The following is a 26314-nucleotide window of genomic DNA, read 5'->3' on the forward strand; positions in this document are numbered from 1 at the left end:
TGAAACGGTTCCATTTAGAGGCAAGGTCTCGACGCTCTATTTTAAGATACATGGTGACACACAGCAAACAGAGGAGAAATAATAAGTGGAGCCTTTATATTGAACAAAGCGCTGTCACAAGAAGCTCACAGGCAACGCGGGAGGACTGCACTGCTGCTGAAGCAGTCCCGCTGCAAGCATTTTCTGACGTCCTGGGAAAGCTCCGGCGATAGCGTGCAGCCGCTGCTCTCCCCTAAAGCCAGTGTGTGAAACGCTCCCTGCACACAGCCCGCCCGCCTCTCCCCAGCTGCTCTCAGTTACAGCGGGACCCCCAGCTTCGCAGCTGCGACTTCTCGCCCGTGCGGAGCAGCGGAGCCCGCGCCGCCGGAGGCCCACCCGGAGCACTCGGGGAAGCCTCCGGGTTCGCGGCGCCTGAAGGCCACTTGGCTGCCCCGGCTCGCCGTTTCCACAGGCAGATGTCGGGCACCAAGCCCCAGCTCTCCGACGCGCCGATGCGAACGCCCCGCCCCGCCGCAGGGGTTGCGAGCTCATCCCGAAGGGGGCTGGGCGATCGGCAGCGCCGGGCGGAGCACAGTCCTCAGCGGCGCTGCCGGGCGTCGCGGCGGCCGCTCCCTCCGCCCCGGAGCGGCGGCAGGCGGGCGGTGCTCGGCGGCCTGTGACGCGCGGGCATGATGGCGGCGCGGCTGCTGCTGCCGCGGCGAGCGGCGGTGGGCTGGCGGCGGGGATACAGCAGCGCGGCTGCCGAGTTCCTGCACCGCAGTGTCGTGCCCACCATGCACTACCAGAAGAGCCTGCCCAGGTACGGCGGGACGCTCCTCCGCTCCCTGCTGTCCCCGCCGGGGCCCCCGGCCGACGGGTCCGTCCGCCCCGCGGCCTTCCTGAGGCGCTGCCGGACCGGGGCCGGGCCAAGGCCGGGAGCGAGCGTCCTTCGAGGGCCGCGAAGCAGAGTACGGTGGCGGCTGGTGGCCGTGTGTGGCCGTCCTGTCTGGGGTGCGAGGAGAGGGCAGAGAAAGTAATCCCGTCCTGTTTGTGTGTGGCCGCGCTCGGGCTGCTCGCTGCTTGTGCGTGCTCTTCCTCAATCACGGTGGAGGGGAACGGTTCTGGGTTGTTAAGAGTAAACGTGACTGTAGACCCGCTATTGAAACGTCTCTTCAGGCTGCAAAGTAACCTTTGTTGATGTGGTAGGATTATTTTATAGTAAGGGGGAGCAAGGGAGAGTAGGCAGAACGTTCAGCCCCCAGTAGTGAGGTGAGTCCTGGTGCAGGGTGGCTGCTGAACTAGCATTCCATCTGTAAACCTGCTTCTCCGTGCAGTGGTTCACGCCACTGCATTCCCTGGAGTCAAGTTGATATATCACCTGGCTTTCCAAGCACCTTACGCTGACCTCTGCTCCCTGTCTGCCTGGGACAGCTGTTTGAGAAACTCAGGCTTCATTAGTACCACTGCTCATAAAATGTGAGTGTCTCTGTTCCACTTCCTTCAGGTTGCCAGTTCCCAAACTAGAAGATACAATTAGGAGATACCTGAGTGCTCAGAAACCGCTTTTAAGTGATGACCAGTTCAGGTATGGACAAACAAGATATGCATATTGCAGTGCCATGGGCTGCATCAAAGCCCTGTGTTACACATACAAAATATGGCTGTGACAGCATTTTGACTCTTTTACTGGTTGCTGTAGGAAAACTGAAGAACTTGCTCATCACTTCGAAAAGGGGATTGGAAGGGAGCTGCACGAGCAACTGGTTGCTCAGGACAATCAGAACAAGCATACTAGTTATATCACAGGTATGTTGGCCTCTTGAGTGTAGAAGGAATCTGTGGACAGATAAGAGCTCATAATGTTACAGTTTAAATAAGCTGAAGCTTGTTCTCCATAATCTTGGAATTACATGCTTTACCTTTGTGATGGTTTGGGTGTTACCTGCCCCCCCATACTTTGGAAATCACCCAGAGTAGACTCAGACGGCTCTGGAAAATGAGTGAAGCTTATATTTACAGCTTAGCACAATATACAAGCAGATATTTACTATATATATATATATATATATATATACAGTTATATACAGAAATATACACGTTGAAGGGTAATACAGAAACACAACACCCCTCCCAGAAACCTGAGTCCCCAAGAGGGGCTTCCACCCTTCCACCTTCTCCCACCCCTCTCTCTACCTTATCCCAGATGTTGCCTTGTGCCCAAGGAAGAATGGAGGGTCGGCCAGGGGGATTAGGAAGCAGGTGGATTAATCAGAGAGACAGAAGGTGAGGCTAGAGAGATGCAGCCCAGAGCCTGGGCAGAGAGCAACTACTCCTATCTATGTTTGTACTCTTGTTCTTAGACATCTCAGCAGGCCTATGAGTGAAGTAGACATGACCGTTGCTTCCCTTTCACAGCCTGTGATCTAATTCTTCTCACCAAAACATTCTAGCTAGCTTCAAACTAGCACAACCTGTACTCGAGCAAGTTCTGAGTCTGGTGGAAAGAATGGCCACTAACTCTCTTATACCATGATTGTGTATAGATTGGAATTGAAGAAGCTGTGCTTTTTCATGACTTACTGCGTTTAAATTTGAGTTGCAATCTTGTTACTTTTTGTGTTACTGTGTATTTATGTTAATAGAGGAGCTTAACTCATAACTCCCTTAAGGAAGCTAAAGCAATCATTTTCAGATAGTTTCACATTGCTACCAGCAACTCTGGGGATGGCTTCATAGAACATGGGTAAGCTTCGCAAGGTAGAAGTGGTCAGTGCCATGGACTTCAAACAAAACCCCTTGAAATGATGAACCCCTTTTCTTGTGAAGGTCAAAAAAAAAGGAGAGACAGAAAGGAAGATGAGAATAAAGACAAACAAATTGAGAGAGGGAGAATATACATTGGTTTTGTTCTGTTTTTTAATTATTCTGTATTACTACTTCCATTGACTCCCAAATACAAGTGCCTGCTTTTGGAGGTATTGGATGGGTAGTGACAGAGATGGAAATACTGAAATAGCTACAGAAGAAGTTTGTGTATTGCTCAGTGAACATACTTCTACCCTTGCTTTCTGTTAAGACAACCTATAAGGGCTACCACAGATACTGCAGAGAAATCCAGGTGAATTCAGAGCAGTTGCTGTTTGGTTTGTTACCCTTTACTTGCCATTCACTTTGAACGCCTCTTTTAACTGGTGCCTTATTGTGTATGTCAGTGCTAGCCAGCATGCTGCTTTTTGTATGTGGACTGTAGGATGCTTGCGTTCCTTTTTGTTTAGTTATTTCTTATTAGGCCTTATAAAATACTTGTTCCACTTGACGTCGGTTTCTGAAAGTATGTATAGTTGCCTCCACCCTGGATTTCCAAATCCAAGGTTAAGCAGCTACATGATGATGACAGATGTGGTTTTAGAATGAGATGAATGCAAGTTACTCACCTCTGAGGACCTGGCATGGAAATTGTAACTTAGGTCATTGAGTTACCCATTGCCCTTTTACAAGCCAACAGGTTCAACTTGAGACTGCTCCGGGCTTGTTAGTAGTACCACGGCTGCCTTGAGATGGAGTTGGTGTGCACTTTTGTCCTTGATCTCCATCCAGTCAGTGTGCAATACCGGAGTATGGTTTGAAGCTGAGAATGATGAAATAGAACCTGCTTTAAATATCCCTCCTTTGCCTATGCCCTCTGGATTTTAGTTTGCTCAGAGGCAGGTGTAAAGGTGTGACTGTCCTTTAAAGCTGTTACTGATTGCCTTGGTTTTGGCAAGTGCAAAACCTTTGGGTCACATTCATGCTTCTTGATACGTTGACAGACTGTCCAGAAGACCTGTGTACAATGTAATTCTGCTTCCAAAGTCTGTTGGCTCTGGGAGAATACCTGTGAGGTCCAGTCTAACCTTGGCTTTTTGCCAGCTCGAGGGATGGGTGGTAAGGTATCAGTGTGAGGAGGTTGTGCCCTGAAGTGATCATTTCAGTAGCAGAAAGAGGAAGGAGGTGGGAATGTAAAGCAGCATATGTAGGTGAAGAGAGATGCTGGAACAGAAATAAAGGTTGCTCTGAAGAGACGCATGCCCTAGGTGGCTGAGTTGCAGAAATCGGTGGCTTAAGGGTATATAAAGGCATGCTCCACTCCAGATGTGAGGTGTGCAGCAAAATACAGTGCTGGGGAGCTGCATCGTACATTGTGGGGGTTGTGGCTTATCACAGAGACAAACAGAAAACATGGTAATTGGTCCTTGTTGCTAATGACCTTGACACTTGGTGTGGATTACTCCAAACACAATGTTTTTGCAATTAGCCAACAGTGCCTTTCTTCATAACTGGAGCTTAGGAGAGTCTGCAGGGGAGTTACTGCTTATGTGTGTTCTTGCTTGGGTGCACTTCAGTAGGTATTTGTTCATGATCACTGTTGAAGATGGCAATCCTCTCGCCTGACCCAGTAAGCTGCTTTTATGTTCTGACCTATTTCTCAACTCCCCATTTTCAGGTCCCTGGTTTGACATGTACCTAAAAGCACGGGAACCCGTTGTTTTGAATTTTAATGCGTTTATGTCTTTTAATCCTGATCCAAAAGCTGAATACAATGATCAGCTCATACGAGCGACCAACATGACTGTTTCTGCTATACGCTTCATGAAGACCTTCAGAGCTGGTTATCTTGAACCAGAGGTCTTTCACCTCAACCCAGAAAAAAGTGACACTCAGCTCTTTAAAAACATTATCCGATTTGTGCCTTCTTCAGTTTCTTGGTTTGGTGCCTACATGGTCAATGCTTACCCCCTGGATATGTCTCAGTACTTCAGACTTTTCAATTCTACTCGTCTGCCCAAGCTCAACAGAGATGAGCTTTACACAGATGAAAAAGCAAAGCATTTACTAGTACTGAGAAATGGGAATTTTTATGTATTTGATGTCATTGATAGAGATGGAAATATGCTGAAGCCTTCAGAAATACAAGCACACTTGAAATACATTCTCAGTGACAACAGTCCAGCTCCAGCCTTCCCTCTTGGCTACCTTTCCAGTGAAAACCGAGATACGTGGGCATTGCTGAGAAAGCAGCTACTGGAGAATGGCAATGAGGAAGCTCTTCAAAAAGTAGACTCTGCTGTGTTTTGTTTAAGCTTAGATGATTTTCCTGTTAAGGACTTTGTGCACTTGTCCCACACTATGTTGCATGGAGATGGTGCTAACCGCTGGTACGATAAATCCTTTAACCTCATCATAACAAAGGATGGCACTGCAGGAGTTAATTTTGAACATTCCTGGGGAGATGGTGTGGCTGTGCTCAGGTTCCAGAATGAGGTTTTTAAAGACAGCACCAAGACACCAGCCATCAGCCCCCAGTCCCAGCCTGCTTCAGTAGACTCCTCTAGAGCAGTACAGAAACTTGACTTTAAGCTGAATGATACCTTAAAAGCAGGAATTACGAAAGCCAAACAGAGGTTTGATGCCACTGCAGAGTCCCTGTCTCTCAATCTGATTCAGTTCCATGAAGGAGGCAAGGACCTTCTGAAGCAGAAGAAGCTGAGCCCAGATGCTGTAGCCCAGCTTGCCTTCCAGATGGCTTTCCTTCGACAGTACAATCAGACTGTTGCTACCTACGAGTCCTGCAGCACTGCAGCTTTCAAACACGGTCGTACGGAAACCATACGCCCTGCCTCTGTGCATACAAAGAAGTGCTCAGAAGCCTTTGTTAGGGGACTGTCCAAACACAGCACGGAAGAGCTTCAGAAGTTGATAGAGGAGTGCTCCAAATACCACGGGCGTTTGACAAAAGAAGCTGCTATGGGTGAGTAGCAATGCAGCAAACGCTCAGGCACTAGTCCTAAGGGTGTTGTGAAAATGTGCTTGACACCTAAATAATGCAGTTTTGATGGAGGTGTAATGTTAATGTAAACTTGATGAAAGACAGAGCAGAGGGCTGCAGTTCAAAATGTGTTCTTTTGACTCATTTCTTGATGGAGGAGAATACCTCTCTGCTTCCCACTGGTAACATGTTGAGGATCTTTATAGCTTAATTTTTGTCCTGAGAGCAACCGGGCCGTTTGTAGACTTTATAACTACTTAGTGTGTGTTGTACTCTCCAAGGCAAGTAAGAACTTGGGGTTTATGTCTGAGGAGCTACTGTCTTATCCCTGCAGGGGATAAAGGCTTTAACCACTTCCAAATCAAACTAATTCTTTGGCTGTGCTACTTCTGGTATTTTTCTAAGTGCTTTCATTTGAATTGTCCTTCCCAGAAGCATAACTTGCATTGCTTCAGTAAAACTGACTGTAGAGCAGGGGAGAGTCTAAAACTGGCCTCTGTCCTTGGTGCAAGAACACAAAATCACAGAAGATTAGGGGATGGAAGGGACCTCAAAAGCTCATCCAGTCCAACCCCCCCTGCCAGAGCAGGACCACCTATACCAGATCACACAGGAACACATCGAGACAGGTCTTGAGTATTTCCAGAGAAGGAGACTCCACAACCCCCCTGGGGAGCCTGTTCCAGTGCTTTGTCATCCTCAGTGAAAAATTCCTCCTCATGTTTCCATGAAATTTCCGTATTATACCTCAGCTTCCACCATTGCCCCATGTCCTGTCACTGAGCATCACCCAGCAGAGCCTGACTCTATCCTCTTGGCACTCACCCTTTACATCTTTATAAACATGAATGAGGTCACCCTGCAGGCTTCTCCTCTCCAAGCTAAAGAGCCTCAGCTCCCTCAGGCTCTCCTTCTAAGAGAGATGTTTCACTCCATCATCTTTGTGGCTCTGTGCTGGACTCTCTTAAGCAGTTCCCCTGAGGTCCTTGAACCGGGGGCCCCAGAACTGGGTACAGTACACCAGATGTGGCCTCACCAGGTCAGAGTAGAGGGAGAAGGATTCTTTTCCTCTTTAGACTTATAATTTTTAGGAGAGCCTTTTTCTGTTTTGAACAACTTGTGTCTGTTCAGTTAAATAATGTAATGCATTATTAAAATTGTCTCGACAATGCTGCACTTTGGTGTACTCCCATGATTGCTGGCTGAGGCTGGCAGTAAAGCAGCAAGCCCCTGTTACCAAGGATACCTGCATTAAAATTGCAGAATGTCTGGGCTCTGAAAAATAACACCTGCCAACCCGGTGGTTGAGTAACTAACCCTGGATGTGTTTTGAAGTTGTTTGGATGAGGTGCTTGGGGATATGGTTTAGGGTGCACCTTAAAGACTAGGGATATTGGTTGGACTTGGTGATCCTGAGGTGCTTTTCCAACCTGAATGTTTCTGTGATTCTGTGAAAATAACCCCCAGTTCTACAGACCTCTTATATGGCAAAAGGGTAGCAATTTAAGGGAGCTTACTTCCCACAGAATTAGCTTTCTGATACTTGTTTTGTTTTAACAGGTCAGGGATTTGACCGGCATCTCTTTGGCTTGCGCCACATGGCCTCATCCAAAGGTATTGCACTGCCTGAGTTCTATCAAGACCAAGCCTACGCTCAGCTTAACCACAACATCATCTCCACAAGCACACTGGTTAGCCCAGCTGTGCAGCTGGGAGGCTTTGGCCCAGTAGTGGCTGATGGCTTTGGAGTAGGGTATCAGGTACATGACAATTGGATAGGTTGTAATGTTTCCTCTTACCCAACTAGGAATGGTAAAGAATTTCTTCAGTGTATATACAAGTCCCTAGAAGACATCTTTAATGTTTTAAAGGGCAAGAAGATTGGTAGTTAAGATATAAAACCACTGGGAGACTTTTTAATTGCAGTAAAAAAAGCAGCCTGTCTCTATCTGGCACGCTAATCAGTGTTCAGTGTGACTGGGACTGCCCAGCTTAATTGGCTTCATTTATCTTCACTGAACTTCAGTACTGGTAGATCCACTTGGAAATTTGTATCTGTTTTAAAGTACAGACCTTGGATGCCTTTTTGAGGAAATACATCAGGTAATACATCAAGAAATACAAGCATTTGCAATGTCAAAATTAAGTAACAGATATTTCTGTTCTAACCACCTCCACGTGTTCTTAAAAGCCATTATTTAAAGCATTGTTGCTGAGTTTATGAACTCAGAACGTGTTCTGAGAGTGTTCAGGCTGACTGCAGTCCTGTGATATCACTCTTCAGCTGATTTTACCCCCCCCCCCCAAGTAATTTTTAATAGGAATGGTTACATTTGCACTCTTGCCACACTTAGTTTTCTCTTGAAACTTGAATCGATCTCAGAACAGACTGTGCCTTGCCACTCTTAACAGCTTTTTGAGAAAAACAAAACAAAACTCCTGAGAGGCTTGAAGTAACCTGCAATTACTGTGTTGTAAATTGACTGGAAAAGACTGTACTGTAATAAAGCTGTCTGTTGAGAACCACCAAGTTCTTCTCTTGCTAGATGGACAGTGCACAGCATGGTTGGCTCCGCTAGCAATAGCTCAGGTTTCTTACAAAGGTTGAAAAAAGTCTTGCTGAAAGCATTCTGCTGTCTTGGCTCTCCCCTTCCATACATCCTCTGTCCAATAATCTGCTTCTGCTTTGCTGTTTAAGCCTGTGCTCTTCTGCTTTAAAAATCACTGAACTTTATCTCTTGGGAGTCTCTCTTTCCAAACTTGCTCTTATTGCAGAAAGGTAACCTCAGGACATTTCCCTATTTTCTGCTTGTTGGATCACAGGATGTTAGGGGTTGGAAGTGACCTCTGGAGATCAAGTCCAACCCCTCTGCCACAGCAGAACCATAGAATAATGTACCTCAGGTCGCACAGGAACACATCCAGATGGGTCTTGAAAGTCTCCAGAGAAGGAGACTCCACAACCTCTCTGGGCAGCGTGTGCCAGTGCTTTGTGACCCTTACAGTAAAGAAGTTCCTCCTCCTGTTGAGGTGGAACATCCTGTGCTGTAGTTTATATCCACTGCCCCTTGTCCTATCACATGGCGCAACTGAGAAGAATTTGTCTGCTCCCTCTTGACCCCCAGCCCTCAGATAAACATTGACTAGATCCTCTCTTTTATTCACCTGACCAAAAAGCACCAGTCCCTTGATCATCTTTGTAGTTCTCCATTAGACTCTCTCCAGTAGATCCCTGTCCCTCTTGAACTGGGGAACCCAAAACTGAACATAGTGTTTGGCACTGGCTGCCCAGGGAGGTGGTGGAGTCACCATCCCTGGAGGTGTTTAAGAGGCTGGATGAGGCATTTAGTGCCATGGTTTAGTTAATTAGAAGGGCATGGTGATAGGCTGGGCTCAATCTTAGAGGTCTTTTCCAACCTGGTTAATTCTGTGATTCTGTGAAGTGTGTCAGCAGCCAAGCTCAGGAAGTGTTCTCAGTAATCTCACCTCAGTGTCTTGAGCTGGCAGACAGCGACTGAAGATGTACCTTTTCCCTCACCATTACCACAGTCCCTTGACTGGCACTCACAGCCCTTTTCTGCTGACAGGACGGTGAGTGTAAAGACCTTCTTTGCTTATGTTAGGGAATCAGATGGGGATACATCTTGCTGATAGCCTATTAAGAGCTCTGCATTGTCTGAGTAGCTATCAGGAATACAGCAGTGAAGCTTCAATCCATCACAGCTATACCTCTCCTAAAAGGCAGCAGTAAGACAATGGTGCAGAGCAGTCAAGAATACTGCTTCCAGTATGGCTTTCCGTTTTTACTGAGGCTGTCTGCAAGCACTCTGTGGAAAATATTTCAGTAGGGCATGTTGGGTACAGTAAACACAACTTAGGATCCCATGGCTATGGTACAGCCATGTGCAAAGTAACTCCCAGGAGACGGCATCTGACAGTTACAGCTCCTTCACCAGCAAGTACACCAGGATTTATCAAAGGTATGAACTTCAGCATTTTACAAATTTATGGGTAACTTCATAGATTCCAACAGACTCCTTTGTTTTCTCATCATAGTCATTCCAATCCTGTGGGAAATAAGAGCACAATGTTAGAGAGGACAGAATGCAATTGTGTCTAAAACACAGACTGGAATTCAAACTGAAACTAGACTTTACTCAAGATTTCAGTCTTAAGACTTCTGTGGAAAGTGCTGTATAGTCTCTAAGCTAGTTTCTGGTATCTGGGAGAAGGAGGAGCACTGGCTTGAAATTAAATGAGCTTCAGTCTCAGTGGTTTTAACACTTTTACAAATTATTTTTTCATATGTAGTCCACAGTGTGCAGTGGACAAGACAGCAACCATGGCAGATGAAAGGATTAGCTATCATTTACAAAAACCCAGTCAGGTGGGTAAGCAGATCCCTGCCAAGTAGGATACCAGGGAACAAATTTGACCTTGAGATTCCCGCTCACAGCCAAGGAAGATTTGCAGTGCTGGAGTCATTAATCTCAGTTGAAGTACAGTGTTTTCACCTTACTTTTTAACATCTCTGTGTCTCCACCTTACTTTTTAACATCCCTGCACACAGGAAAAGGTGCAAGCACCTTCCTGAAAAGTCAGTTCACCACTCCAAGTAACTCCAGACATGCAGTGCTCCAAGTGTTTGCTCTCTGGAATTCCTGAGTGACTCAGAAGAAAAGTTGCATTTGTACTTTTGTCACCTCCTAAGCTAGCAAAATGACAGTTTGTAATGCTAGTTGCTCATAGTCGACCTAGTTTCTCTCTCCAAATATGACTCTGCTTGAAAGAGCAAAACCAGTCCCTTGCATGTGCAGTGTGTGTATTTTGGCCTTGGGACTTAAGATCAGAAAGCCAGGTAATCAGATTTACTGAAGAAACACAACTTACCTTTTCTAACAAGTTGATGTCATTGAAAGGCGTGCCAGATTCTGCACCTTCAGCAGCAAACCCTGCCTGCAAACACATCTGCACTAAGTTTTTAAGATTAAATTGTACCAAGAAAATAATAAATATGATCACTGGAACAATGATTAAAGAAAAGATCTCAGCACAAATGTCTATTCTCCTCTTCAAAGTAGGCAGAAAGAACAGTCAGGCTTTTTCCTGGTGAAGGGTCAGTATAAGGTTGTGATCCTGTGTGAGTTGGAAAAAGTCAACCTGAGCAGCCACAGAGTAAAATGAGGGAACACTGCTCCTCTGTTTTCTCTGCCAAATTTCCAGGTATTGTAGCCAACGTTAAACTTGACTTTCTAAGTTGATATAGCAGTGCCTGACTACTAACAGCTTTGAGCTCAGAATCCCTACAGGCATTACACAAACACAGCTTCATAATAAACTTACACTGCAAGAAAACATCAGAAAGGAAATGTGGAAGAGTGTTAATAGCTTTGGCTTAAATACTGTCAAAATCCACACTAGAGAAAGAGCAGCTTGGATTTGATTTAGGTACAGGAGTGCCTAGCAAGGAGGAAGGAGGCTGGCTGCAGGAACAGGTTAGTAAACTCAAATCAGTCAAAAGGGAGAGGTCTTCATGTTGTTACTGTTGCTGTTTTTAAGGAGTTGGAAGAAAGGACAGAGTAAGAAGGAAGTAGCAGTGAGGTACAGCACAAGAACAAGGTGTTCTGGTTTATCTTCTACAGGAAGAGCTTGCCTGTTCTAGGGTTCAGTTCTCAAGATATACAGTAAGTTGTATTTGTTTTAAAGTAAATTAAAGGAATCTCAGCTACCTCTGTAGCATACAGGAAGGTTTCTTACACTGCTGTTTCTAACTGCAGAATTGTATTAAGTGGCTAAAAATCAAAGGTAGCTTCTTCCTGGGTTTCTGCAAGGGATATTCACCTGCATTTTTGATAATGAAATCCCCACTAGTGCCAGTCATATAACTGTGTAAAAATATGTGAAGGAAGCCATGTGATTTTAAAATATTTGAGAATTTGAATGGAAGGTTAGGCACCTGGGAGTTAAATAAGCCATGGAGTGTGGCAGATATAACAGGACAGCTACCTATCTACCTATGTGCAAGGCATGGTGGCAATGTGGCCCTTAGAGAATTGTCCGAAGCCCATCCCAAGGGAACTGCTAGAGGCACGGAGGAGGATCAGCATCGTGGCACAAAATGCAGAGAGAGCTGCAGGACAGAACAAACACCGGGAACGTTGGTCAGGCCTCCAAGGAACAAGAAGCTGTGTGGCTGCAAGTAGCAGCCTCTACCAGCCACTCGGCACCCTCGGTGTCAGGTCACCTGCGAAGGCAGATGGGCCGGGCAGTGCCCTGTCCGCCCTCTGCTGGCTGCCGAGCATGAACACTGGGAAGGCAAAAATGACAACTAGCTTTACAATGACAGTGACCTGTCACACTTGTGTAACCAAGGAAGCTACTGGCTCTGCTTCACGGCAAAGAAACTTGAGAAGGTTTATGAGAAACGGCATAAGAACCCTCCACTTTTCAGCTGAAGCATTCACCTGAGGGTCAAAACCAGACACTACCCTCAAGTAAAGATCCAAGTCATGTATCAGATTGGCAGCAAACGTAGCTACTCAAACACAGTGAACAAGAAAGGTTAAGTAATTAGGGGAAAGTTGCCCATTACTAGGACACACAAGTTTTAATTTGCTGCTGTGACTAAGTAGGAAAAGAGGGTTTATAGCAGAGAAAGGCTATTTTCTCACACTCAAATGATTTTTTTGAGGAAACTGGTGTAATTTAAATAAGACATACATATATTACAGTATCACAGTATCATCAGGGTTGGAAGAGACCTCACAGATCATCAAGTCCAACCCTTTACCACAGAGCCCAAGGCTAGACCATGGCACCAAGTGCCACGTCCAACCTTGCCTTGAAGTGCCCCAGGGACGGCGACTCCACCACACCCCCGGGCAGCCCATTCCAGTGTCCAATGACTCTCTCAGTGAAGAACTTTCTCCTCACCTCAAGCCTAAATCTCCCCTGGCGCAGCCTGAGGCTATGTCCTCTCGTTCTGGCGCTGGCCACCTGAGAGAAGAGAGCAACCTCCTCCTGGCCACTCTAAACTGACTTCAGGTATGACTGTGTTATGTCTATAAAATATACAAAGAAAGTTCAGTAGTGCTATAGTGGGTGCTGCTTGGTGCTTATCAAAAGCCAGATAGAGGCTGTAGAGAAGGGCAGAGTGGCCTGGACCATGTCAAATGCAAAGCACTTTACAGAATTGTTTGGATCTGTAGAAGTCCATATATTTACTCAAGTTTCAGAAAATTCACTATCTGCTCAGGGATTCAAGAGTACTCTCCAACACAGTGCACAGACCACATGGAAAGACTATTACATTAAGAGCTTTATGACAGCTGTGAAGTCTGTTCTGCAGAGGAAAATAAAACTGACAGGATGCAGAGCTATAAACATCTACATTTTGTAGTCTTTTTCTAGATTTTTTCCTGGAGGTGCAGGTTCCTAAGTATGGCTGCAAAGCTTTCAAACGGGAATAAAGCAGTAGCCCTTCTGTTCCTCAAAGAGATGGGCTTCACTTAAAAGATGACCTCCTGCAACAGGCTGCAGCGGTGGTTTTATTTATACCAAATTCTTTGTAGGATCAACTGTTTTGGTCAGTTTCTTAGCAGAGTGTCACAGTCTGAGGGAAGGATAAGACAGGTTTATATTTGTCAGTCTATTTGCACCTAATCCAACTGGAATAATAAGCTAAATATAGTAAGGAGTTAGCTTGCATACAGCATGACCGTGCACAAGCAAATGAGTCACTGAAGACTGGCTTGGCCCTGAATAAAGCTCTGAACCTTGAGGTGAGCTTTGCAACAGCCTTTATCTGCCATCCATCTGCAGCTTGCAAGTTTCACGTGGAAAAATGCCAGCAGTATTCATTTTGCTCTGTAACACACCAAGAAGCCAAGTGTTGCTCCCCTGAATGATGCACCTCACCTTCTGCAATAACCTGAGCACTGAGGACCTTCCAAATGAATTCAAATGAGCAGTGCTGAGCCACCTGTAAGGCCATTTGAGTGTGACTCCAAGGTGTGTTTCATTTTAGGTTTTGCTGGCACAAGAACACCAGAGCTGTGGTAGATGCTTGTGGGGTAGCTTTTTTGGAATCAAATGAAGTAATAACTATGGAGAGGCTGGAACACTGGGAAGGTCTCAGACGTTACAGGAAGAGCAGTACCATTTCAGTGTATGCTTCACCATTCTACAGGGGCTTTTAACAGTGGTTTTTAAAATGAGATCTCACCTGTGGTTGAAAGTCAACTGGCTCCAGACCTCGGCATTCAAACTCCACTATGGTTTTGAATTTCTCACTGTCTTCAGCCTACAATTGAGTTCAAATACCATCAGTTGTCATCTAATACAGACAGAGTGACAAGCGTTAGTCTAGGATTGAACTGCTTTAAAGACAGAGTTATCAACTCTGATGTCCCAAGTGACAGCAAAATCCTAGGGCTTGTTTAATAGGTGGCGATTAACTAGAATCATAATCTGACCCAAGGAAGCCTTCAAAAAGAAACTAACACAGCCCTAAGTTGAGTGATAGAGCTTTGAGCTTTGCTTATGAAATGTATCAGATTATTCTACTCTTGAGACTGTGTGCAGGAGGCTACAAAAGACAATATTCTGTCAAAGGAGACTAGCTTTTTCTGCACTTGGAAGAGGAAAGTCACAATAAAGCCAAAGCTAAAAATATTATTAATACTTATTTATCTTTCACTCATAGAAAAGAGAAAGCAAACTTACATTGTAAGGTTTGATTGTCTGGCTTAAAATCTCTAAAGAGAAAGAAAACAGAAGTGTAAAATTGAATGGCATTATGGCTGCAGTTTTGTTCAGCACAAACCAAGCACCAGCTGCTTCTTTCAAAGGCATTTCCTTATACAAAGTAAAAGAAGCAAAGTACCCAAGCAGTTCCCACAGATGGCCCTCAAAAGGTGGAGTTCAGTGTTTCTCACTTCTAAGAACACCGTTTTGTTGCCCAGCCAATGCAAAGAAATAAAGAAGTGTGCCTTTGTGAAATGACATTATGGACATGAGTTTTGGTCACAGCAGGAGGCCTTGCTGTCTCCTTCAGGAGCCAGCAGTGAACTTGTAAAGAATGCTCTTTACAAAAGATGCCAAGCAAACATGGGGACTGAAAAACAAACTGAGAGAAAAGTGTAATGTGGATGATGCCCCTTATGTTTCTAAGCACCTACCAATAGAGTTCTCCCTGGAGCACAGCTTGCACTTCTGCACCATAGTGGCACTCCCTCGGCCTCCTTTCAAGGGAGCACTGTCCTAAAAACCATGACAAGAGAGAAATAATTTCTAACCACACTCCAGGTGAGCCACTGGAAGCCTCTGCAATGATAAAGTAGCTTTTATATCAATGGTCTTTAATGTTTTTAAAACATTGCAATGAGAAGGTTTGTCTCAAACTAAAGAGATTCAGAAAAGTGTGATTGTCAAAAATAATGCTTGGGAGTAGTCTCAGCCATATAGGCATGTTCCATTCATTCCTCAAAATGCATTCTTACCATTCAGTAGTATGCAAAAAAAGGGTCAATTGATGACAAGAATAGAACCTCTTCTTACAAATGACAGATTTATCCTGCTTTTTCAGTTTCCAAATGCTAATTTAGCCTGCTTAACTCACTCTGAATTACCTCAACTTCTCCAAAAAGATTCCATCACATCACAGAAGTATGCTACAGGCATGACCTTATTCTGGTACCACTTCACGTTTTGCTTCCCAATGGTATTTTTACAGATGTCACTTGTCACCAAGAGCCACCATTCCAGTGCCATATCTTAATTATATATATAATGTATCTTTAACACATAGAATATGACAGCATTATCTGAATGCATATGGGTATTAAATATCTCATCAGTGTGAGCTGTCATGCCCCTGGTGCATTGTAATACCCCTTGTGTGTAAGAGGTGGGTCTGTTATCTCCTTCTTGTTCTGCAGGAGGTTCAGACATACCATCAGGCGCAGATACTGCCACTTCTCAGAAACCTCACCACAGTTCCCACATTTCAGCTGAAAAATAAGCCAGAAAACGAAAAGTAATCAGCGGATTAAAATCTGGAGGAGCTGATTGAGCCCTCCAAATTCACAATTCCCACTGTTTCCTAGCAGACAGGTGCTGGAGGCAGGTACCAGTTGGCCCCTATCCCAGCAAGCCCATGAGCTGACTGGACATCACAGTATCACAGTATCAACAAGGTTGGAAGAGACCTCACAGATCATCAAGTCCAACCCTTTACCACAGAGCTCAAGGCTAGACCATGGCACCAAGTGCCACATCCAACCTTGCCTTGAACAGCTCCAGGGACAGTGACTCCACCACCTCCCCAGGCAGCCCATTCCAGTGTCCAATGACTCTCTCAGTGAAGAACTTTCTCCTCACCTCGAGCCTAAATCTCCCCTGGCGTAGCTTGAGGCTGTGTCCTCTCGTTCTGGTGCTGGCCACTTGAGAGAAGAGAGCAACCTCCCCCTGGCCACAACCACCCTTCAGGTAGTTGTAGACAGCAATAAGGTCACCCCTGAGCCTCCTCTTCTCCAGGCTAAACAATCCCAGCTCCCTCAGCCTCTCCTCATAGGGCTGTGCTCAAGGCCTCTCACCAGCCTCGTCGCCCTTCTCTGGACACGCTCAAGCATCTCAGTGTCCCTCCTAAACTGGGGGGCCCAGAACTGAACACAGCACTCAAGGTGTGGTCTAACCAGTGCAGAGTACAGGGGCAGAATGACCTCCCTGCTCCTGCTGACCACACCATTCCTGATGCAGGCCAGGATGCCACTGGCTCTCTTGGCCACCTGGGCACACTGCTGGCTCATGTTCAGGTGGGTATCAATCAGCACCCCCAGATCCCTCTCTGTCTGGCTGCTCTCCAGCCACTCCGACCCCAGCCTGTAGCTCTGCATGGGGTTGTTGTGGCCAAAGTGCAGCACCCTGCACTTGGAGCTATTGAACCCCATCCCATTGGACTCTGCCCATCTGTCCAGGTGGTCAAGGTCCCGCTGCAGAGCCCTTCTAAGGTCCCGCTGCAGAGCCCTTCTGCCCTCCAACCCAGCCACATCTGCCCCCAGCTTAGTGTCATCTGCAAACTTGCTGATGACTGACTCGATGCCCTCATCCAGGTCATCTATGAAGATGTTAAAGAGGATGGGGCCCAGCACAGATCCCTGAGGGACACCACTAGTGACAGCTGCCAGCTGGATGTGGCACCATTCACCACCACTCTCTGGGTCTGGCCCTCCAGCCAGTTCCTAACCCAGCACAGAGTGTTGCCATCCAAGCCATGGGCTGACAGCTTAGCCAGCAGTTTGCTGTGGGGGACAGTGTCAAAGGCCTTGCTGAAGTCCAGATAGACCACATCCACAGGCCTCCCCACATCCACCAAGCGGGTCACCTGATCATAGAAGGAGATCAGGTTAGAAAGGCAGGATCTGCCCTTCCTAAACCCATGCTGGCTGGACCTGAGCCCTTTGCCATCCCTTAGGTGCGCTCTTATCACCCCCAAGATAACCTGTTCCATCAGTTTCCCTGGCACTGAGGTCAGGCTGACGTGTCTGTAGTTCCCAGGTTCCTCCATCCGACCCTTCTTGTGGATGGGGACCACGTTGGCCATTTTCCAGTCTCCTGGGACCTCTCCAGTGAGCCAGGACTGCTGGAAAATGATGGAGAGCGGCTTGGCCAGCTCAGCTGCCAGCTCTCTCAGCACCCTGGGATGGATCCCATCTGGTCCCATGGACTTGTGGGTGTCCAGATGGCTCAGCAGGTCCTGAACTAATTCCTCATGAATTTCCAGGGGAACACACTGCTCCCCAACCCCATCCCCCAGTTCAAGAGGCCACTTGCCCTGAACTCCTCCCTCCTTACTGTTGAAAACTGAGGCAAAGAAGGCATTCAGGACCTCAGCCTTTTCTTCGTCATCAGTTATAGTATTCCCCTCCTGGTCCAGTAAGCAGTGGAGGCTTTTCTTGCCCTTCCTTTTAGCGTTGTTATCTTTCACAGAAGTGGCCAGCCTAAGTTCTAGCTGGGCCTTAGCCTCTCTAATTTTTCTCCTGCATAATCTGGCTACCTTCTTAAACACATCAGGAGAAGCCTTCCCCTCCTTCCAGAGGTGATACACCCTCTTTTTTTCCCCCAATTCCTTCAGGAGCTGTTTGCTCGTCCAGGCTGGTCGCCTTCCCCGCCGGCTCATCTTTTCAGACACGGTGGGTATGTCTGCTGCAGGGAGTCTGTCTTTCACTATGTTGGGTGGCAAAGTGCAGGAAAGAAGCGCGGGACCAGGAGACAAAAGATGGGAATGACTCATTTCACCACTCACCTATCTGCCAGTGGTACTGAACTACCAACCACCTCACCAACGGAGGCTATGCAGGCTCCCGTGTGACGCCGCACATGTACTAATGTGTGCTGTCTGTATACTCCTGCCATCGCACTGACTGCTCGCACTGTGTTGGGAAAAACACCCCACGTCGCTGTTTAAACCGACCAATGTGACTTTTACCGCCGCAATGCCTGTCGCCGGCTGCCCGGCCGAACAGTTCTGGCAGGCTCTCAGCGCCGAGAACGGCGCTCCCCCGATCCCGCAAGGCCCCGGGTCCGCCCGGCCACGCCGCACCTTGAGGTACCAGCGGAAGTCCTCCCCCTCGGCCCGCAGCCGGGTGATGTTCTCCAGCGTGGCCCGCAGCTGCAGCCCGATCCTCTGCAAGGCAAGAAGCAGCGAGAGAGGCCGTCAGCCCCGCCCGGCCCGCTTCGCTTCGGCCCGGCCACGGCTCCTACCTACCCCCATGGCCTCGCAGAGAGCCAGGCATCTCACGGGGCCGCGGCGGCGCTGTGCTACCAGGACTCCTGACGCGGGAGGAGATGCAGGCTTCGATCCGCTCCTGCGTGGTTTTACTGCTGGATCCGCTCCTGCGTGGCTCTACTGTTGGGCTTTTTTCCCACCCTCCATCCCAGTGCGCTTGTGCCCTCAGTCAAGCTGGCGGCCGCCTCCTGCTGCTGACGGGCTAAAGCCAGCGTGAAGACCAAGCTGCCCTCGACCAAGATGGCGCCGGGGGCGCGGCCTGTCCCCGCCCCGCCCAGGCGGCCTGTCGGCGCCCCGCCCAGGGGGCCTGTCCGCGCCCCGCCCAGGGGGCCTGTCCCCGCCCCGCCCAGGGGGCCTGGCCCCGCCTCGCCCAGGGGGCCTGTCCGCGCCCCGCCCAGGGGGCCTGTCCCCGCCCCGCCCAGGGGGCCTGGCCCCGCCTCGCCCAGGGGGCCTGTCCCCGCCTCGCCCAGGCGGCCTGTCCCCGCCCCGCCCAGGGGGCCTGTCCCCGCCCCGCCCAGGCGGCCTGTCCGCGCCCCGCCCAGGCGGGCTGTCCCCGCCCCGCCCAGGGGGCCTGTCCCCGCCCCGCCCAGGGGGCCTGTCCCCGCCCCGCCCAGGCGGCCTGTCCCCGCCCCGTCCAGGCGGCCTGTCGGCGCCCCGCCCAGGCGGCCTGTCGGCGCCCCGCCCAGGCGGCCTGTCTGCGCCCCGCCCAGGCGGCCTGTCCCCGCCCCGCCCAGGGGGCCTGTCCCCGCCCCGCCCAGGCGGCCTGTCCCCGCCCCGCCCAGGCGGCCTGTCCGCGCCCCGCCCAGGGGGCCTGTCCCCGCCCCGCCCAGGCGGGCTGCGGCGGGGCCCTGCGGGGCGGGACCAGGCGGCGCTTTGCGCAGTGCAAGTGGCGTGGAGCGGCCCAGCCGTGGGGAAGGTGCAGCGCGGGTGGGTGGCGGAACGGCTACCCGAAAGGTGCCTGTGGCTAGAGGTGCGTGAAGAGGCCGTGAGAGCTCGGTATTTCCGCCTTTTAAGAAGTCACTTAGCCAGAGTCTTTTTTTAGTCATGGTGGCAACTCTTTCAAGAAAACGAGAAAGGTGCTAGAGAAAGCAGGGGCACAGCTTGAACAGCTGCCACGGGTGCCACCCCTGGAGCCTGCAGGGAGCCTCAGACCATTTTTGCACACACCCCCTCCCTGCCCAGTGTGTCACGGAAACGTTGGGGCGTATTTGGTCCTTCAAGTCTCTTAATTGTGCAGAAAACTAAAAACCACCCAGCATGGGTTTAGGAGGGCCAAGTCCTGGCTGACCAACCTCACCTCCTTTTATGATCAGATCACCTCCCTGGTGAATGTGGAGCAGGCTGTGGATGTAGTCCACCTGGACTTCAGCAGCACCTTTGACACTGTCTGCCACAAAAGCTCCTGGTAAAGCTGGCAGCTCGTGGCTTGGACAGATTGACTCTGAAATGGGTCAAGAACTGGCTGGAGGGCCAGGCCTAGAGTGGTGGTGAATGGGGCCACATCTCCGACTGGAAGTGTATCATTGTGTGATCCATGGGAAGTAAAAGACCCTAAGTGTACCATGATGGAAGTGTTAGGAAGTCAGTTTATCACTAAAACTTATAAATTAATAGATTGGTATGATTTGTTTTTATAAGATAGTCATTGACAGTTTGTGAAATAAAAATTAAAAATGAACATACATAAAAGCTTCAGGCCAAAACCAGTGAGGAATGGAAACAGCATCCTTCCCCTGCCCCCACCCCCCATACAGACACCAGAATACAAATTTCAGTTTATTTGATTTAAATTGGCTTAATCTTGAAGTGTAGTCCAATAAGACTGAAGACTAGACACTTCAGGTCTTGCACCAGGTAGTAGAATACTCTCAAGCCTTCTGGATCCCTGCAATGCACAACAGAAGGATGAGAAAGAAAAGTTAGACTGGTGTTTTATGAGCAACTTATAAAACTAAACATAGGGACTATATGGAGACTTTGGTCATCTTTGGTCAAAGTGACACTAACAGACACTCACAGAATTGTTTAATTCTGCATTGGTTGATACTTTTATATTCCAAGTTTGGACAGTTACAAAACGTTTTATTTATAACATTAGTCTGAATACACAAAACATGACTCTCAGTCAGCTTAGGTGAAATAAGGAAGTCTTGGTGTGTGCTTTGAAGCAATATAAACCACAAATACCTGGCAATCAGCAAGTTCTACTACAGACTACTATGTAAAAACAAGAGCAACATAAGAAATGCAACATAAGGGGACGTACTTGGACTGATTTACATCAATGAGGGAACCGATTTTGGATGTGGTAAAGGAGATGTGCTCATCACCAATGACTATTTCAAGCTCCTGAAAAAGAAAGATGACAGAAAATCAGACCACTCCTTTATGGTATTAGTTACACAAATACACAGGATTACAGGATGTTTGGGGTTGGAAGGGACTTCTGGAGATCCAGACCACCCCCCCTGCCAGAGCAGGACCAGAGAATCTAGTGCAGGTCACACAGGAACACATCCAGACAGGTCTGGAAAGTCTCCAGAGAAGGAGACTCCGGGCAGCCTGTTCGAGTGCTCTGGGACCCTTACAGTGAAGTTCTTCCTCACGTTGAGGTGGAGCTTCCTGTGCTGTAGTTTCCATCCATTGCCATCATCATGGTTTGTTCTGTATTGCCTATGATGTACAGTTTGAGTGGCAATTGGCAACTTCACATCCTCTACATTATGCTGTCTGACAGCTGCAGACTCAGGCCTCTATCTGAGAGCTCAGGCCTGACAGACAACTTCAGCCTGTCTCAAACAGCTTCTACAGTTGCTATTCCAAAGGTCCATTTATAAGCCTTGGGATCTCTGAAGCACCCTTCTCTCAGAAAGTCAATTCCCAGAATGCAAGGTGCATTTGAACCTGTTACATTGGCATGTCTTCAACAATCACTCACAGTTAAACTTATTTCTGCCTCCAACCTAGGCAGTCTTTGAGACCTTCCTGTTTATTCTCCTTTTATTGTTATCTTTAAACTATACAAAATACAATTTCATTTTTCCTGACTTTTCCAAAAATCTGTGTTGTAGTGAGTTTACTCTACTGGGGGAGGGATCCATCCTAACCTGGGACATTAATTTTGGCACCCAACATGGGGCATGATCTTGGTTTGGGTTTTTTTGATTGATAATCAGAATAAGGAAGCAGAGGAAAAAATTAATTTGTTTGGTATTTTCTGGCCCATTATTAGTCTGATTTTAGCCTTATCGGTTCAGCAGTGCTTTACTACCATGGTGCAATATCATGTGTGCTCCTTTTTTGCTAAGATGATTTGGAACTGGGTAAAAAGTGTGTTAACAAAGGTTGGAAATTTTGTTATGGATGTTTTAGGGTTTAAGAATGTAGCTGAGGGTATGCCTTATGTTATGCTTGTGTCAGAGACTAAGAGTTATTTGGGAGAGCTGAGTTATCCAGTGGCTTGCCTAATATGTTTGAATTTGATGTTTCTGGCTGCTATTGTAGGTCTGATTGTAGTTTGGAGAAGAGAGAAACACAGGAATAAACAAGCTACGAGTGAGGTCTTTCCCTTCTCTGGAGGCAGTAGCAGGGAGTTAGAGGTTAAAGACAGAGTCTACAACCGAAGCGGGGGAGGGCAGGCCACAGCACCGGGCAGACGGATTGCTCACAGAGCAGCAAACGTCCTGCCTCGGAACCTCTGAAAGAGGAAAAAGTAGTTGGACATGGCCCGTACCTCAGTGACCCTGAAGCGTGGAGGCAGGAAACTACCTGGTTCCCGTTCATACCGAACGGAACGGAGGAAAGTAAGGGTAGAAGCGGTGGAACCCCTGCGGGGGTGCACTCACAAAGGGCTGCAGCGGTGCCGGATCTGGCTGCAGACAGTGTGGGCTACGGCAAAGTCCCTCGGATGGGTAAATTTGAGGAGCTTGTTGGTGGAAAATGCGTCTCGAACGCTTTGATCAGTAGGAGAGTCCCTGACACCGGAGCGTCTGCCATTAGAGGGGCTGCTGAGGCAAAGGTTCTTCTGCCTGCAACCAGGGCACCAGAAGCCATACTGGAGGATGTGGCAGAGTCCTCAGAGGGTGAGCCTGCTAATGCCATCGAGCCTGCTAATCCTGCTGCTTCTGCTTTACCCCAGCTTGTTTCTGCTGAACCAGCTGCTGCTGCTGTGGGAAAGGTTCCTTCTGCCTCAGCCCCAGTTCCACCACCATGTAAGGAAAAGAGATAGACAGATGGCAGTGAGCAGGAAGATTCGAATGGAAGAGTTAAGATCTCCCTTGCTCCAATTAAAACAAGGGGGGAAATGGCAGCTAGTACTGGGGGTTGAGATAGCTCAGATGATGATGGGGATAAACCAGAGCAGAGTCATCCCAAGGAGAGAACTGTTAGGGACCATTTTGTTGCTTTTGAGGAGTTTGAGAAGTTTGCTCAACTGATGAGGCAAAACAAAGACGATCCAGGAGAGGGTACATCTGCTGGTGTGAAGGCTGGTACCCCTGCAGCTTAAAGGAATGGAAAGGCTATTGCTAAGGGAAAATATACTCAGGAAACAGATGATAGTGATGATGAAGAGAAAGCCTCATTGCCAAGGAGGTCAGGCATATTAGGCAAGATTATGCCCAGAAAGAGCGAGAACTGTTGATAAGTTAAACAGATGTTGGGATGAAGTATGGATACTGCAGAAATAAACCCTTGGTCGTTGAGGCAGCTGGGAGTTTTTTCAGAGATATAATGCCATAGGTAAGCATTTGGGACATCTCGGGGGTAATTCTAACCTCTGATCACATGTATTGACAGCTGCAGTACTACTGTACCCTAACAGGGATGATTTACCCTGGAGACCTTCACACTGGAATACAGTTAAACAGGGCACTCAGTGCATGAGAGAGATGGCCATAAGAGAGCTAATTTATGGAGATAACACAACAGAGGACCCTGGTGATGCACCTGTGAGCTGTGCTCTCCTAAACAAACTTATTCAGCTTGCTCCCTCTAATTATGCCCACACATTGGCAAGTAAAATGGTAGGGAAAGATGATGAAAGATCTCCTCTGACTGCTGGTGAGTTTGTTGATCAGATGAGGCAGATGGACAACAGCCTCATGTTTAATGCCGTGGTGTCAGCTATAAATACTATGGCTGAAGAAATAAAAAATGGCATGAAACAACTTGTAAAACTCCGTAACTCCATTAAAACCTCTATACCCCAGCTGGCAAAGGACAATGACCTTTCCTCTTCACCATCAGAGTAAGTGTCTCAGCCATCAGATAGGCATCCTCCCAAAGACCAATTCAAATTTACTTGCTTAGAAATAGCAACAACAGCCAGGTGGTTCTCTTTGGGTAATCCTATGTGACCAGTTTGGTGAAAACCCCAAAGTACTAGCTGCCATTTCCCCCCTTGTTTTAATTGGACCAATGGAGATCTTAATTCTCCCATTTGAATCTTCCTGTTCGCTGCCATCTACCTGAACTTCCTTGCTTAGAGTAAGATGTGTCTTAATCTGGGAGGTACCTCTCATAGGATCATCTTAATCTGGTTTGCCTATCTTATTCTGTTCCTCATGTGGTGGTGGAACTAGGGTGAGGCAGAGGGAACCTTTCCACAGCAGCAGCAGACGGTTTGGCAGAAACAAGCGGGGCTAAAGCAGGAGCAGCAGAATTAGTGGGCTCGACGGTGTTAGCAGGCTTGCCCTCTGAGCCACATTGTCCAGTACCATGTCAGGTCCACTGGCTGCAGGCAGAAGAACCTTTGTCTCAGCAGCCCCTTTAATGGCAGATGCTCCTGTATGAGGTACACTTGTACTATTCAAAATATTCAAGATGCATTTTTTGCAAACAAGCTCAACTCTGTCCACCTGTCCAGGGCACAAGTGAGCAGGGGCTGTCCCTGTCCCTTACCTCCAGACCTCCATCCCCCAGGTATTTACAGACATTGATTAGATCTCCAAACTAAACAGCCTCAGGTTTCTCAGCCTTTCCTTGTAAGGCAGTGTTCCAGACCCTTAATCATCCTCATAGCCCTCTGCTGGACTCTCTCCAGTAGATCTCTGTCCCTCTTGAACTGGGAAGCCCAGAACTGGATGCAATATTCCAGATGGGGCCTTACTAGGGCAGAGCAGAGGTGGAGGAGAAGCTCCCTCAATCTATGGGACACCATTTGCCTTCTTGGCTGCAAGGGCACACTGCTGCCCTATGGATAACTTGTTCTCCACATACTGATGTGATGGCTTTTCTATTTTCATTACAGAGAGTTGAAGACAGCAGGTCTGTAAATCACAAACTTTACTAAACAGACGTGTTTTCAAACAGTGTTTGTTTCCCTCTTGGCAAGAAACAATATCTACTCGAAAAAAAATCAGTTATGCTTCTCGTCAGCTAACATAAAAAATCCAAGCAACAACTAGAAGAGACACTGCACACCAACCTGTCGACCAACTCTGTCAGGTGGAGGCCACAGAGCATCGTCTTCTTTTGTGATTTCACTGTCGTCAATGATCCTCTTCAGCTCCTCCATCACGCTCTTATGCACGTAAGCCTACAAACAACATTCCAACATGACAAGGCAGGCCCTGGCGCTCCCTAGCACGCTGCCCCGGACTCGCAGCTGGCACAAACCACCGCACGACTGCTTCACGTTACCGACACAATGCCCACTCTGGGCGCAGGCCAGCAGAGGCGCTACGCGGCACCACACCGGTACTGCCGCCTTAGGTGGTCCTTACCTCCTTTCGGATCATGACGTCGTTCTTGTAGTTGCTGTTGTTGGCGTAACGCAGTTTCCCTGCAGAACAGAAGGCGGACATTAAGACCCCGCCAAGGCGGTGCCAGACGGGCACCGCTCCGCGACGGCCCCGGCCCCGGCCCCGGCCCGCTCCCTCTCCCTCCTGAGCCTGAGCCCAGCCGCGCCCCCTACCCGCCCGGTCCCGCCTCGCCTCTCACCGTCGGGCCGGAACTCGAACTCGAGGAACTCGTGGCCGAACTTGCCCTTGTGCCCCACGTAGTAGCGGAGGTAGAAGTCGCTCGCCATCCTCCCGCCACTGCCCGGCTCGCACCGCGCCGCCGCGCTCCCAGTGCGTCACACAGGCGCCGTGAGCCGGAGCAGCAGTGGCCGCGGCCGCCCCCTGGCGGGCTGGCGGCGCAAGGATGGCTGCGCGCTGCCTGTGACCGCGGCGGGAGGAGAAGGAGAGCAGGACCGCAGCCAGAACGCAGCCGGGGATGCTGCCGAGCTCCACAGCGACACTAAGCGCTGCAGGTGAGGGGAGGCGCTCCACGCTTCCCAGCCTTGCCTATTTCCTTCCCCAGGGCAAAGGCCTGGGCCTTTGGCGAGTGGTTCCGTTGGGTTGCCTGGAGCCTGGGTCATAGACTCGCTAAGGCTGCAAAAGACCTGTAAGACCATCGAGTCCAACTACCATGGCTACTAAGTCATGTCCTGAAATGCCACATCTACAGCTTCCTGGACACCTCCAGGAATGGTGACTCCACCATCTCCCCGAGTAGCCTGTTTCAATGCCTCACCACAGTTTTTCCTAAGGTCCAATCTAATCCTCCCCTGGCACAACTCAAACCCATTTGCTTTTGTCCCGCTGCTGGTACCTGGGAGAAGAGACCAACACCAGCTTCACTCCATCCTCCTTTCAGGTAGCTTAGCCCTCTCCAGACTAAGCACCCTCAGCTCCCTCAGCCTTTCTTCGTATGCTGCCCTCCAAAGCCCTCACCAGCCTCGTTGCTCTTCCCTGCAC

At 48.5% G+C, this 26314-nt stretch overlaps 3 protein-coding genes across 4 annotated transcripts; 1 reads left to right on the forward strand and 2 right to left on the reverse strand.

The window, feature by feature from the left end:
* Nucleotides 1-376: 376 nt before the first annotated feature.
* Nucleotides 377-8311, forward strand: CPT2 (carnitine palmitoyltransferase 2). The gene is made up of 5 exons (XM_064147396.1): nucleotides 377-799; nucleotides 1484-1564; nucleotides 1679-1785; nucleotides 4463-5767; nucleotides 7346-8311. Exons 1-5 carry the CDS (start codon nucleotides 669-671, stop codon nucleotides 7675-7677), a joined length of 1956 nt encoding a protein of 651 aa, XP_064003466.1. The 5' UTR covers nucleotides 377-668; the 3' UTR covers nucleotides 7678-8311.
* A 1262-nt stretch (nucleotides 8312-9573) lies between these two features.
* On the reverse strand, nucleotides 9574-18840 carry CZIB (CXXC motif containing zinc binding protein). Of its 2 annotated transcripts, XM_064147397.1 has the most exons (8): nucleotides 18552-18839; nucleotides 18387-18470; nucleotides 15739-15795; nucleotides 14965-15046; nucleotides 14510-14541; nucleotides 14010-14087; nucleotides 10676-10741; nucleotides 9574-9852 (listed from the first exon to the last, which is right to left on the reverse strand). In XM_064147397.1, exons 1-8 carry the CDS (start codon nucleotides 18555-18557, stop codon nucleotides 9775-9777), a joined length of 483 nt encoding a protein of 160 aa, XP_064003467.1. In that variant the 5' UTR covers nucleotides 18558-18839; the 3' UTR covers nucleotides 9574-9774. The 2 variants fall into 2 exon arrangements, with proteins under 2 accessions (XP_064003467.1, XP_064003468.1); XM_064147398.1 differs by lacking the exon at nucleotides 18387-18470 and having other exon boundaries at nucleotides 18552-18840.
* A 1495-nt stretch (nucleotides 18841-20335) lies between these two features.
* On the reverse strand, nucleotides 20336-25691 carry MAGOH (mago homolog, exon junction complex subunit). The gene is made up of 5 exons (XM_064148297.1): nucleotides 25515-25691; nucleotides 25298-25356; nucleotides 25000-25110; nucleotides 20839-20921; nucleotides 20336-20457 (listed from the first exon to the last, which is right to left on the reverse strand). The coding sequence occupies exons 1-5, from the start codon at nucleotides 25600-25602 to the stop codon at nucleotides 20358-20360; spliced, it is 441 nt and encodes a 146-aa protein (XP_064004367.1). The 5' UTR covers nucleotides 25603-25691; the 3' UTR covers nucleotides 20336-20357.
* Between the last annotated feature and the right edge of the window lie 623 nt (nucleotides 25692-26314).

The sequence above is a fragment of the Pogoniulus pusillus genome, chromosome 8 (assembly GCF_015220805.1).
Source record: "Pogoniulus pusillus isolate bPogPus1 chromosome 8, bPogPus1.pri, whole genome shotgun sequence".
NCBI lineage: Eukaryota > Metazoa > Chordata > Aves > Piciformes > Lybiidae > Pogoniulus > Pogoniulus pusillus.

Coding starts and splice junctions, on each gene's coding strand:
- MAGOH (XM_064148297.1), bottom strand. CDS start 25,602: ATGGCGAGCGACTTCTACCTCCGCTACTACGTGGGGCACAAGGGCAAG. Junction 25,357..25,514: donor GTTCGAGTTCCGGCCCGACG/GTGAGAGGCGAG, acceptor TCTGTTCTGCAG/GGAAACTGCGTTACGCCAAC. Junction 20,458..20,838: donor ATTGATGTAAATCAGTCCAA/GTACGTCCCCTT, acceptor TGTGCATTGCAG/GGATCCAGAAGGCTTGAGAG.
- CPT2 (XM_064147396.1), top strand. CDS start 669: ATGATGGCGGCGCGGCTGCTGCTGCCGCGGCGAGCGGCGGTGGGCTGG. Junction 1,565..1,678: donor TTAAGTGATGACCAGTTCAG/GTATGGACAAAC, acceptor TGGTTGCTGTAG/GAAAACTGAAGAACTTGCTC. Junction 1,786..4,462: donor GCATACTAGTTATATCACAG/GTATGTTGGCCT, acceptor CCCCATTTTCAG/GTCCCTGGTTTGACATGTAC.
- CZIB (XM_064147397.1), bottom strand. Junction 14,542..14,964: donor CTCCAGGGAGAACTCTATTG/GTAGGTGCTTAG, acceptor CTTTCTCTTTAG/AGATTTTAAGCCAGACAATC. Junction 10,742..14,009: donor CAGTTGACTTTCAACCACAG/GTGAGATCTCAT, acceptor ATGTGTTTGCAG/GCAGGGTTTGCTGCTGAAGG.